Source organism: Myripristis murdjan, chromosome 4, assembly GCF_902150065.1.
Source record: "Myripristis murdjan chromosome 4, fMyrMur1.1, whole genome shotgun sequence".
Lineage (NCBI taxonomy): Eukaryota > Metazoa > Chordata > Actinopteri > Holocentriformes > Holocentridae > Myripristis > Myripristis murdjan.
Genome location: NC_043983.1, coordinates 2,742,957 through 2,757,488, shown reverse-complemented (window position 1 = coordinate 2,757,488; position 14,532 = coordinate 2,742,957). Strand labels below are relative to the sequence as shown.

The window sequence follows — 14,532 nt, the reverse complement described above, 5'->3', positions numbered from 1 at the left end:
TCTTTCTCACATCAGCTCTACTACTACAAGCCTCCAAAGTAATGCTGTAATACATTGCTGATACATAGTTGCCAGACTAGTAAGACCTGTAATTATTTCAGTTCTGACAAGCGGAATATTTTCCTTTTTGCTGGACAGATGAGCTGCAACAATATTGTTACCCTACAGGGACAACTAGAGCCCACCTGGCCCTGCTGGGATGGACTACTGTAGGAAATGCAGCCCCTGTATAACTACATTTCACTACAGTTATTTACTTCTAGGAACTTTCAGATCTTGGTGGATGATGAAGATAGAACACAACGATATAATACTAAACTAGAAACCCCCCAGTTTGAACTGGGTTTACCATCCCTTCAAGGGGATTTGATCAATCCTTTGGGGGAACTTGTGGAATATCAGTGAATTTTACAAATTGGGTCATTTTACAGGAATATACCATTGTTTATTTTAGGATTTGTTTTCATCTGTTTTTCCGTTGTTGCTGCCAGACAACTTGAGATGCCATCTCGCTCCGCTGATAAGGCTGCAGCCAGACAAAGCAGAGCCAAAACAAGCACATCCCCGATCTTGACCACGTACTTGAAAGAATAGAAAGCATAGAAAAAGTCTGCACGTGGCACGTTGCTCCCAAGGTGTAGGGGTTTATTTACACCACTACATGTGATGTTTGGAGCTCTCTGTTCTTCACCAGACAAGCTGTCTGATTCTGAGCTGTTCTCTGCATCACAGATAAAACCACTCTTTCAAGTGCCTACCCTTGGCGCGTACTCACCTGTACACTGGTGCACATTGAGAGTGTGACGCAAATAAATGCAACATACAACCATATACGCACTTTAAAAATACACAGAAATCTTACGCAACAGCTCTTTAAAAAAAAAAAAAAAACTTTTCGCAGACGAGCATGTGCTTAAAGTGAACAAGTGCCTCCAGAAAGTAGCAAGTTATCGCTTTTCTCTTCTTACAAAAGATCAAGGCCCAAGAAATTACATCAGTACAGACACTGGCACTAACAGAAAGAGCATGTTTTCACACAACTTAAAAGATCCAGTCAATTTAAGACAATGGCAAGATCTTTTCATCTTCCAGATAGTCCAACAAGCCTCTGTAGTATCAGGAAGAACCTTTCTCAGGACTTGGCAGGATTTGAAATCAAAGTAAGACTCCACACCTATTTGTGCACCACAGATAAACAAGTCATTCTTTGGTTTGAACTGTCTTTACTCAGGGAATAGCAAAATTTATATATATATATATATATAAAAAAAAGCCTTTTTGTGATTTTTACTTTCCGTACTCCTCCCGGGGAGAACCAGTACACTCATGGTCGATGTGAGGCAAAATACAGAGACAAGTGACAGCAGAGGGATCAGTATTTATTGACCAAAGCATGTTGTTTTACTGCTGTGCAGTTGCTGGGAAAACAGTATTTCTGGAGCAGAGCTTACAGTACTTGACAACTCTTGATCCATGGACGATGCAAAACACGTATCATGGCATGCATGCATCACCCACAGTCCTTGAATTACTGTGCTCAAATGCAAGCTTGCCCCAGTGTTTACCGTTGAGCTATAGGAAGCTGCTTGATTTGTGCTTGATTTACTAAATCAAGCTATTCCGTCCTAGAACACGTGAAAATCTCATGCTTTATGATCCAGAATAATAAATTGTAAAGTACTCTTAAAATGTTCAGAATTGTCTGCATCACCTGTTCTCATAAAAAAGTGCAAAATAGTTACAAAATTGGTGACTTATGATTTTTAAAGTTGCGCTTTGGAAATGAAGATGTTGACAGCCACAAATCCCGGCAAAAAAAGTAAGTGGATTTAAAGGCATAGTTCACCCATTTTGATGAATGTGATATTATTTCACTTCAGCTGTTATGCAGTACAGTAGTAGTGTTATCTTTCTCTCATCATTACTACTAACATTCTTAAAAATAACTGCCTTAATCCACTCAAAGAAGGTTTAAAATCACTTTAAATCTGTTACTTTCCCAAACTAAAATGCACATATGATTACTGAGTGCACACAGATGATAGTTTTGCTCAAATCACTGTGTGAAATTGTATATTTTTTTCTGTTTTCAGTATAGAATAGATCCAGTAACTTGTGCACTTCCTGTATCATTCCACACTGGCAGCACCACCACAGAGACAGAAATAGAGCGCATGAGTTTGCTTTCATTTGTTTTCATTTGTTTTTGTTTGGTTTCTTCATTGAACACATATCTGCATGTTGAAGCACAAAAATAGCAACTTTCTCCAGAGTACTAAAAGATAGCTGGCAGTAGTGCTGTAGCTAGCTTCTTGTCTTCCTCTGCTCCGCTCTATCACAAGTTTCATGGACCTTTCAGGCTCCTGCCAGCCACCAGCACAGAGCTCAGACCACACAACAAAATAGTTCAACTGCTGATGAATGTTTTAAGGTTGAAATTTTGAAGAACATTAGCTGGGCGAAGTCCAGCTCAATGGCAGGAGGCTAACAGTTAGCATTTGGAGCATCCAGCCACTATCCAGCACTCAGTAACAATAAGAGGAAGATAGCACCACTACTGTCCTACAGAACAGCTGGGGGGAGTGAAATAATATCACATATTTCAAAATGGGTGAACTATCCCTTTAAGTACGGATGTTTTTGTTCTCTTCTTTTGGAGTCACACTATGTGCTGATAAGATGGATGTGTTTTTACATAAAATCACACCAAGTGACATTAGATCAGAAATCAGGACAGAAAAAAAAAAACATAAAATAAAAATAAATAAATCAATAAAAACAAAATTATTGATACAGGCACTGAAGACTGAGGCACTAGCAGCCTCTTTACAGCTTACAGTCTCCCTGAGAGGGCCGCCTGCCACCGCCCACCCACACGTCCCCTGACTGGGCTTTTTGTACGATTTAAAAAGGATGTTGAGCGATGCGTGTGTGTGTGTGTGTGTGTGTGTCTGTGTGTGTGTGTGTGTGTGTGTGTGTTTTGGGGTGGAGAAATAGGCTTGTTATTTATTCCTGTGCTGATTGCAGACAGCTAGCTGACTTGTCATTCCAGCCTTTTGTCCCCAACCTCACTTCATATTTATAACTTCCTGATTGTGATTTTGGTCTGGTGAGAAAAAAAATCTTGCATAATGGCCCTAGACCTCTCCTCTTGAGTCTCTCTCTCTCTCTCTCTCTCTCTCACTCCCCCTATCCTCTCATCTTCCCTTCCGGTCAGTGACATGCGGGCTAAGTGGAACATTTGTTTCTGTAATAGCCCTCGCTCTCTCAACGAGCCTTTGTGAATGTTGCAGGCGCCGATTTCTCCCAACCATCAACCCGCTCACGAGCTGCCCCACCCATACACCCACTCACTCACACACACACACACACACACACACACACATTCCACCTATAATGAGCACACTACAAGAGAAGAGCAGGAACATGAATGTGGGAGAGCGATGGCTTTGTCAAGACCTTTGCTGTCAAAAAAGTCATTATGACACCCTGCGCCTCTTTTTGCCAGGACTATAATTCTGTGTGCGTGTGTGTGTGTGTGTGTGTGTGTGTGTGTGTGTGTAAATGTGAGGACAGTTTCAATTATATTTGCCCTCGACCACTAGCTTGCCTTGCACTGACCCTTCCATTTTTGACATAATTTATCCTTTTGCCTCTTCTATGAAATGCTGAGTGCCCATCCTTCAACCACACACACACACACACACACACACACACATGCCCCTACTTCCTATACTGTACACCTCTCATTGCACTTCATTGCAGGCTATAGCCACAAGTTAGTCACTGGGAAGGTTGCTTAGTTTGCGTTACCGAGGGCAACATGCGCTGTGTGTTTCACACAACAACATGAAGCTGATGCGCTCGCTTGTATTATCGTGCATATGCCAGCATTAGCGGGTGCATGTGACCATTTGGTGCACGCTCTAAACAGAGAGAGAGAGGAAATGAGAGGGAAACCCGATCGGTCTTCGCTCAATCAGGGCTGAGTGTGTGTGTCAACAGCAGGCCGTTAATACTGAGGCCTGATGGGAAACGTGCCTGCGGGCCCGCTGGGAGGGATTGAACCGGGGTCAACTGTGAGAGGGGGAGAGAGAGAGAGGGGCTGGGATGCACAGAGAGAGAGAGGAAGAGTAGAAATAAAGGGAGAGAAGGAGAACTATAAGGAGAAGGAGAGATGGGGAGAGAATAAGGGATACTGGGAGCAGAGCGAGATGAAAGTGGAGCAGTTAACAACAGGAGAGGGGCAATCAAGGTGTCCAGGAACCCTAGAATCACTTGTATGTACACACACACACACACACACACACACACACACACACACACACTCATATCCCTGTTGTGCCCCCTTTGCAGCAGATTGCTCTTTGTCCCCTGTCACCTTCATCACTCCCAATCCACTCATTTTTTTTTTACCCCCCCTCCATAACCTCCTTTTCTCTCATCCCCCTGCATCCTGGTCCATGACACACACACACACACACACACTTCTCCACACCAATCTGCTCATACCCATGATCCCTCAGCCCAGTGTGCCTGCTCTTCTAAAAGCACAAAGGCACGTTCATGCAGGTACGTGATCACAAACAAGACTGTCTGGGTTGTAATGGATAAATTTGGTAACATGTTGCGATGTTTTACTTTAACATAAAGCACACACAAATACAGATTCACACACAATCACACACACACACAGTCATTGCAGGATCATTATCTCCAATTCTGTTTCCTTGATTAGCGGTGAGCGTGAAGGCAGAGTGAGGCTTTTAAATGGGCTGAGCTGAGCTACAGTTTGTTAGCCGGGGAGTATTGGGAGCATTCGTCTCAACCAACACTTAGCACCTTGCCTTTCCATTACCAGCAAAGGCTCAGTCACACACTCACACACACACATAGCAGCAACCACCACAACAACAATCTCCAAAAAAGAACGAGCAGCAGGATAGGACAGACGATTGTTTGGTGTATATGTGTTTTCATTACATATACTTGCACCTTTGCACACATGAAAAAACCATGTAGACACACACACACACACACACACACACACATGCACATTGTAGTGAAAAGGAAGACTATGGCTCCAGATTAATGTTTAGCCTCTGCAGATTGGGTCCAGGCCAGGCAACAAGCCAAATAACTCTGTGCAGCAGGAAGTGCATACACATAAACCAAGTTTCTATCAAGCCTTTTTTATGTGCATTTTGCTGTATCGAATAAAAAAAAAAAAAAAAAAAAAAAAAGCTTGATGGAAATGGCAAATGATCTCAAAAGTGCAACAAGAACTTTTTTACGCTTGCTGCAGGTGGGTGAACTTTCTTTTTTTTTTTTTCAATAAAAAGATGGAAATCGTTTTCGAAGTAAAACCAAGACATGGACATAGGATTTAATCACATATATGGCTCCTCTTTGATGTGTAATGCAGCATTTATTAAGGTTTGTTAATACAAATGCAAAAATGCATCTATGCAAAACAAGGCACACCCACAGTCAGACAACAAACTGGTTTCCCATAACAATGTCACATCATTCCCACACTCAGGACACTGCACCTCATTCACTTAAACAGAGGTTATGGACACACAGTTTAAGTTGCTTGAATTTTTGTGGCAATTAATTATATGATCACAATTCATATGCTTTATGGGAACATGGCTATAGATAGACAGAGATATTAACACACATGCCCAAAAGGGCACACACAGTCTTTGTATAATGATACAGGTAAACAACGCTGGAGAACTACTTTTTTTTACTAAACTTATTTCAGATTCAGAGACAGTATCAGAATCAAAAATATTACACCAATCAATACAGAGATAAGCAATTGAGTATATGTTAAAAATCTACTGACATACAAAACCAAATTAAAGATGTCTACATCTGCAGTGTCATGTAATACAAAATCACCAGACTGCAGAAACACTTTGTACAAAAAAGCAAGAAACTCCCTAAAAGCAGCATTCACATTATAACTTAGTTAATTAACATTTTAACTTAATCCACAGCAATATGCAGTGAACCTGCTAGTTTATAGCCATTATAGGTAAAAAATAAAGGGGAAACAGGAAGGAAGCGCACTTAGACCCCCTCTTCCTCCCTCTACAACACACCGAGCCAGTGACAATAATCTTAATTAATGTGATTAGTGTTTACCTGCTATTTCATGTCCAAATGGCTGCTGTGAAAAGCCCTATTACCATGTAACTGATTGACAGCTCAAACACCTCCTGCTCTTAATTTTCAATTGGACTGAAGCCTGAACCTTCAAACTGACTTTGAAAGCAAATAACAGGGCAGTGGTGCTGGGAGCAGTGTTTTGAGATTTTGACATATACCACTCATTTACTGAACAAGGGGATTACTTTTATTGAATACACACTACATGTCAAATACTCAAACCTACCAACACTAGTATAGGTTGATTATGTACAGTGACACTGCAGGAACATCATCAGACAAGTCAGGTCTGTCAGTCTGGTAACTCCAAAATATTGAAATGATGTCTGTGTGACTGAGAGCATGTCTGTCTGCCTGTGTGTGCGTGCGTGTGTGTGTGTGTGTGTGACTGGGCCTGTAAGCCCCCTTACTTTGGACAGTTATCTGCCCCTCCCTTGCGTTTCTGAGAAAGCGAGACATAGATGAGTGGGTCAGGATGGAATCGCTTTACAGAGAGATGGGACTTTAGCGCGATTCAGCCACATTCATCCCTCACCGAGCTGCAGTGGCAACTCGGGAACTAAAGACTTCCCATAACCGCTGCTGCCTCCATCACACTGATGGAGCCTTTAAAGGAGAGTTAAGGTGAGACACGTGTCATCCATAAGCGCCACAAAACTGGGCCACTCTGAAGAATGGTGTCTAGACCCCGAGCATCATAGCTCATTTATTTTACTGGGAGAGATGACTCTTGAGGCTGAAAGAGAGGCACTTTCCCCCCTGAAAGGTTTAGTAATGCTTTGCAGCACAGAAATAATTTTGGTTGGAGCTCACATATGTCATGAAATGGTAATGGGTACAGCGATCGCTTGAGAATTGAGAAGATCTGAGAATCCTCATTGTGTCCATGCAACTGTGTTAAGTTGTGGTGACATTTTGATGTTAACTGATGATGTTCAACTGATGGTGAAAACAAATACTGAGGTGTGCGTCTATGGTGTCCCCACTAACCCCTTAAAGGACAATACCAGTGACTCTGCATGTTTACTGTAATATCAATAAAATGTATATACTTTGTTTCTGTTAATCTTTTCCCAAAGCAAAATGACGTATTTTAGAACTCCGATATCATTGTTCCAACCTCTTACCCAGCCATTCTTTTCAATTCATTCCAAAATTAATTTTCAAACATTCCTCACACCATTTTTTATGAATCATGGTATGAATCATGTTGATGAATGGAAATAACTTTGTTAGTTGCAGAGGCAGAGCATTATAATTTTAGTAACTCCACATGATTTACATGGTTTTCTGCAATGTAAAATGTGCTTAAATTTTAGTAAAGCAGCCAAACATTCAAAATCACAGGTATGGTCTTTTAAGTCCAACTTGTTCTTGCTGAAGTAAATATGAAAGGTTGTGAAGTAATTTATTTTTCTGTTGCAAAGTTAGTGGTCTTGACCTTCTTAGAAGCACTCATATTTTCCACAATAAAGCCGGTGCCTCTGGTGTTCTGTTCAGCTTATTACTTTTATTGACATGTCCTGATATACAATGCTGAAGCCTGTTGCTTTAGAAATATTGCCTTGCTCGACCTCATTTGGTAAATCTCTCTACCTCTGCAGTGCCTGGACCTCCGCGCCTGTCAGTGGCTCAGGATTCAGAGACATCCGCTGTGGTTCGCTGGGACCCCCCAGACCTTGTCAGCGGCATGGACCTGCAGGGTTACCGGCTCCAGTTTGGCCGTAAAGATGTCTCACCCTTGGCCACGTTGGAGTTCGCCCCTCAGGAGCGAGTGTACTCTGTAGGCAGTGTCCACCGAGGAGCCACCTACCTCTTTAAAATCTCAGCCAAGAGCAGGGGGGGCTTCGGAGAAGAGGCCGTGATGGAACTCAGAGTGCCAGAGAACACGCCCGGGGGTTATCCTCAAATTAAGGAGGGCTCCAACGTGACCTGCTGCTCTGTGCAGCTGTCCTGGTCTCCACCGGTGCTGGCGGAGAGGAACGGGGCTATCACGGAATACACATTGGCCTACAAAGAGGCCGGTACCGGTGGAGCACCCCGGGAGCTCCGCTTGCCCCCCAACCTGTCCAGCTACGTGCTCAACAGCCTCAAACCGAACTCGGCATACGACGTGAAAATACGCGCACACACCAGTGTAGGTCCAGGGCCCTACAGCCCGCCGATCCAGTATCGGACGGTGGCCTTTGACCCAACAGGTAGGGCTTGCCTGTTTCTCTCCCGACCCAGTAGGGGGTGGGTTGGAAGTAGCCTAAAATAATCAGCAACAACACAAAAATGAGAACCGCCCTCCCCCCTCCTTCAAGCACCTTCACTTCTCTGCAAGAAAGAGAAAAGATTGAGATTAAAAAATGTTTGCCGCGGGATACTCACTTCACTAACCCAAACAAGGTAAAACCAAAGTCAGTAAGTTACAGTCAGTCAGTTTGAAAAAGTGGGGAGGAGCCTAGCAGTTCAAGGTAAGTGCCTGTTGGTCAGACACTCGTACCAGTCATCCTTGCAGCCCTTTGCCAAGCACACTCACACAGCTATTGCCATCTCACATCCCCAGTTTTCCAAACAAGGTAGGACCTCAGTCAAACCCAGTCACTACAAGAGTATGTTTTTAGACTATTCTAGGATGACAGAGAGCAGATTTTGGTTCTTTATTTCATTTTTTGGTTTTGGGTTTGTTTTGAAAAATCCCTCCCTTCCCGACCCCTCTCCCTCCCTCCCCAGACTTTGCCTTTCCCTTTCCCTTTCCCCTGTCCCGCAATGGGACCGTTTGTGGCATGGCATCCCCCAGATGCACTGCTGAGGACTGTTGGCATGCTGTGTTTTGGGTCTGTCTTTTACACCCGCCAGGCAGCACGCTGGCAGTGCCAACCCAGACTCAGTAGAAGCTCAGGAACAGTTGGCAATTGGACCACAAGGGTCACTTGCCTCCCCCTCCTGTGGTCCTGGTTTTAAAGGCAGTGGTGAGACGGGTTGGCACTACCCACGTTGGCTAGCCAGTGGGTTCTCCCTTGTGCTTCATGGGTTTGTCGTCCATGAGTCTTCTGTGCTGTGTGTCTTAACCAATGGCATTGCCCTTCTCACAGCCAATCACAGCTCACCGCTCCACTCACTCTCCAACCCAGAGGAACGCTGCAGGGGGACAGCCATTTTTTTTTTAGCAACAAATCTACTTCCTCTTCTTATTTCTCACTATTCTCCTTACCTGTTCTGCTCTACTAAAGAAAACATGTTTTCTTTTTTCTTTTTTTTCTTTTTGTCATTTGCACATCCACTTAACAGATGTTCCAAAGAACTTCACTGTCAAGTGGGCCACCAAGACCACAGTGGTTCTCGCATGGAAGTTTTCAGAAAGCAGGGCTCCCTACAAATGCACGGTGAGTGGAAATCAAAGGCAGCTTCAGCTTTAAAGAAACAAAATGAATCCTTTCAGCCTATCACATCAGCTGAGCCAGTTGCATCTGTTTAATTTTAGCCTGGACTTTGAAACATTGTTAGCGAGAGAATTGGATAGTTGATCAATTAAATGAATCTTCATCAAAAATATCTCCCCCTCTCAGAAATGCCTTCTGCACAATGTCACAATGTTGATCTGCTTGGAGTGTTTTTAGATTTAATTTACTCAAAACAACATTGATAGCAGCAACTGAAACTTTAATATCCATATGAGCCAGTGTTACAAATATTCTGTGATCTCTCTGGCTCTGGAACTGCTTGATTTCATTATTTCCTACAGCTGCACTTATTGGTCTGGTTAGTTTAACAGTGAAATTGCAGCTGAATTAGGCAACACCAAAGTGGTGAATTGCTCGAAATGTTTTAACTTCCTTTTCTTATCGATCATCCATCTAACTACCCATGCATCTCTAGATTGAGTACAACCGTCAGAAGATGGACGTGGACGCCAGGCAGATGAGAGTCCTGGTCACTGGCTTGAGGCCCAACAGCACCTATGAGTTCAGGGTGACCTGCCAGGAGAGTATGGATGGTGGGCCGAGGCACCGCGTGGTGGCAAGGACCGCCCCCCTCATCCTGGTTAAGAAACCCAAAGTGGACACCTATGGCGAGCCTGACAACACGTTCACCATGTCCTTCCCACCAGTGGACAGCAAGGACGTGAAGTGAGTTAAATTCATTTCTGCTTAGGTTGAAGTCTTGGCTTGTGAGATCTGATGCGATATGGATTTATATCTTGGAATGTCTGAGACATATTTAGATTTGGGTTTAGGTCTTTAAATGTCTGGGATGTGCTGATAGTCATTAAATAGAATGAGTAACTTCTCCCCCTTCCTTGCTCAGATTTTCCTGTTTCTATTGTTGCACTCTTATTTAGGATTGGAGTTAAATAATTCAACAAATTTGATTTTGTGAATATTCTAATCCAAAAATGATATAAGCACTTATTGTAACTCAGGTTTTCTGTTATTTTCTATAAAACACCACATGACAAATATGATTCACTGGGGGAAAAAAGCATTTTTAGGTTTGAAGAATGTACCTTGTAGTAAAACAGGAGAAATAACAAAAGCAGCTGACACTGTGTGCATAATGGAAAAGTGGGCAGAAATGATAAATAATATCTGCTGAAAATGCAAGCTGGTGAGACACAATTAGTTATTTGGGTGTGTCCTTAAAACATCTACCTGTCCCTTTAAATAAAATAGTTTCTCTCCCAAACTGGGATCCTGTTGGTTTGCACTTGTGGATGATCCTTCCCTGCACCATGTCCCACCCAAATTTCCTGTTTAAACAGGAAATACATCAAATCAAGACAGTAAAAGTTCATTTCATGGGATCTTCAAGATATGAAGCTAAAAAAAGCACATAGTGTACTACATGCTGGCACCCTGGTGCAGGTTATGTGGGACATTACATAACTAGGATGCTGTCTGTGAACCAGTCTGTCTCTGTCTCCTTGTAGTATAATGAAAAAAAAAAGAACATGATATGAACTTATGCCAACTTACTAGGGCTGCAACTAACAAACATTTTACAATATTGATTAATCTGATTAATGATTAATTGATAGCCATTTCATCTATAAAATGTTAAAACTAATGACAAATGCCTTCCAGCAGTGTGTGTGACAACCTCCTGTCGACGTTTCATCCATTTTTGTTCCATCAAGACTTTTTGCATAAGTTTTGTAATGCATTTTGTGATGATATAAACTGAAAAAAGCATTTGGGAGGTTAAAACCAGCGACTGTCTGGTATATCGACTTGATAAATACTAAAACGATTAATCTGTTATCAAAATCAATTATCAATCAAATAATCAATTAATTGTCTGTTGATCAGCTAATTGATTAATTGACTGATTGTTTGAGCTATACACCTTAAACATACTATTATCACAGGTATCCCTTATAGAGCAGATGAGCCGATTAGATTTTGAAGCACATGGCCTCATAAATTTGCATATTAATGATGGAAAATGGAACAGTAGGCAGTTCTAGTGCCTGTTGTTATTTCTTTGATCCATCTTATTTAGTCTTGTCAGGCTGTTTCCGTGACTGCATCAGCTATCAACCATCTACTATTAACTATCAACCATAGTTCCCTCTGGGTGTTTTCCATCGTTTTAAAAGTACATACATTTTTAACACGGGTGGCCCCAGTGGGAGTCAAACACTTAACCCTGGCAATATCAGTAGCTTGCTCTGCCCACTGAGCTATACAGAACAACATGCATTATTTGAAATTTAATGCATATTGAAATTTCATCATGGTGTGTTTGCAGGAACTTCTACGTGGTTGTGGTGCCACTTAAGAAGACCCCGGTCAGTGTCAAAAACCTGAAGAACCCTGATGAGATGGATATGGAAGAGGTAGGAATCTTAAAAAAATTATCATAATAAAAAATAACACCTTAAACTGTAAGGTGATTCTGGTGCACTGCAGTGTTGTAGAGCCTTCTGGGTCTGTGAAAAGAGGTTGCATCTTCATAATCTCAATCACACCTCTTCCCTTGAAATATCCGAGCCATAGGCGCTCACTTTACAAACATTAGATCGTCTGCACTGGTAAATGTCTTCACTTCCAGACGTTTACCGGTTCAAATTGATGATGAAAACTGTTTCGTTTTTCTTAGAGGGGAAATTGCAAAGACTGTTGAATGTTTCAGGCACATTATATTCCAAACACATTTATGCACCAGACACAGATACAGACACCACAGACATAAGTACATCTCAGCTATGCTAATTTATCCCCCCCCAAGCATGCAGAGGAGAGAATTACACAGTCAACTCCCACTCTTCCCATAGCTGGGGGTCACCTTGAGCACCAGATCAACACCAGCCATCCCTATTGGATTTGGGATTACACACATTCTCTCTGCTCAGTGCCCGCCTCCGTCTGCAGCCTCTAAATGAATGGGAGGAGCTGGCGGAGGTTTGCTTCCTCGTTTATGATGGACTGCTGCCAGACAGTCAGCAGCTTTTCAACTCTAAGGGTGCAATCACACCTTGTTTTCTTTGGTCTGAAAGTTCAAGTTTTTGGACTTTTTGTTTGATTTGTGAACAAAAAGCAAACCATATCTTGTAACGAAAAACCCCCCGAACTCACAAGTAGCTTGTTTTGTCTTAATCATGCTTTATTGCACGTTTGTAACTTGTCATCCTGTAACTTAAACTAAGCATGAAGAGCTTGCACTCTTTCCCATAAGTTGAGTTTGAACGTTTGAACCATTTACTACGATATTAAAGATTGTATAACTTATAATCAAAATCCCTCAATTTTTAAATTAGAGTTTTTGGTTGAAACACCAACCTTACATGTTCTGCTTCTGTGGCTAGCAAAGTTGTCTCCATTCATGAAACTCTCTGAAAACTGACATTCAATTTCTTTCAAAAATATGGGGAGAAAAAATTTGCAAAAATAAATAAAATAAATAAGTAAATCCCAAAAATAAAAAAAAATCCAGAAAGATGCCTGAAAAGTGAATTTTTTGTGAAGCGAAACGTTATTGTCCCCTTTGGGGGACAATAAGGTTTTCTAAGTCTAAGTCTAACTTGAAGCTGACGTTAAAGTTAAGAACACATGAAGAAATGGGGGAATATGAATATGTGCATCAGTCAAGACTACAGTTAGCCTTACATGATGACATGCCCAGCTTTCCAAACAGGAGTAACCGCTGGCTATCAGATGTCAACGTCCACCCCCTATATCCATAAAGGTGTTTCATAGAAGAACACTCTCATCATAAAGCATTATTGTGCAAATAGTTACACAGCTGTATTTGGTTCTGCTCTGTACGTTGCTCCCTGTATGAATCCAGACAGCATGCTAAAGACTCAGCAGGGAGTGCAATCAAATCCCCACCGGGATATGCAGAGCAGAATCCAGTACACACATGTCACAGAGATTTGGAAAATACATCATTTCAAGAGACGGGCCTGCAGGAATTTACCATCACCAGTATATTAATCAATAAGGAAGCATAACAGGATGAGACTGAGGGAGGTGGAGGGAACAAGCAGCACAAACAGTCAACACCCATGTGGCAGGTTGGAGGGACAAATGAGGAAGAGCTTAAAGGATCATACTAGTGATTTTGCATGTTTGGGAAATGTATACTTCACGTTTCTGCTAATCTTTTCCCAAAGTAAGCAGTTGGATTTTAGAACTCTGAAATCATCTTTCGTCCCTCTTATGCATCCACTGGTTTCCATTTATTCCACTACAACATGAAAATGACCTTTCAGAGACGTCACACTTTCTTCACATCAAAATTCCATCATTGTCATAAAGTCGTCCACATTAGTTTTCCTAACAGCAGCAGCACTGGAGTGAAACCGCTGGAAAATAGTGCCAGGGGAAACATTTGCTGTACACAGCCAATTATCAGTTCTGTGGTTTGTGAATGTTGATTATTTTGTTAGCTGCAGAAGCAGAACATTACACATTATACATACATGGCCATTTCAACCAAAATGCCTGCATGTTTTGCAAACTTGTTTGTTGCAATGTAAAATGTGGTCAGTTGTAGAAAACGGCAAATGGGCCAAGCATTCAACATCACTGCTTTAGTCCTTTAAATGGACTGGCTTGACTGATGTGCCAAACATAAATGGTGTTGATGTGCACTTTGGGGTTTGTTTTCTGGAGTTGGATCGGCTCACTTTGTCACTCTTAATGAACTGCATGGACATTTTTTTTTAGAAGAAGACAGAAAGTCGCCTTGTTAGGGAGGAAGGCTTAGAAACTGTCTGTCTGACTTATTTAGTGGAGCGCCCTTGTGGCAGTATTAAACATTGCTATGGCCAGAACTCACCTGCTCTTGCCAGTGGTGACATTAAACATTGTAAGGGACAGCAAGCACAGTTCCGGCTGTTCTAGTTTGTTACTACCTAAG

General features: G+C 42.0%; 1 protein-coding gene across 1 annotated transcript in view; it reads left to right on the top strand.

The window, feature by feature from the left end:
* The window catches only part of ptprsa (protein tyrosine phosphatase receptor type Sa), a 193,590-nt gene that overhangs the window by 116,861 nt on the left and 62,197 nt on the right, over positions 1 to 14,532 (top strand). Inside the window, exons 17-20 of the mRNA XM_030049640.1 lie at positions 7,785 to 8,378; positions 9,457 to 9,551; positions 10,045 to 10,295; positions 11,917 to 12,004. Coding sequence (XP_029905500.1) covers positions 7,785 to 8,378; positions 9,457 to 9,551; positions 10,045 to 10,295; positions 11,917 to 12,004 — 1,028 coding nt within the window. The remainder of the gene's footprint in view (positions 1 to 7,784; positions 8,379 to 9,456; positions 9,552 to 10,044; positions 10,296 to 11,916; positions 12,005 to 14,532) is intronic.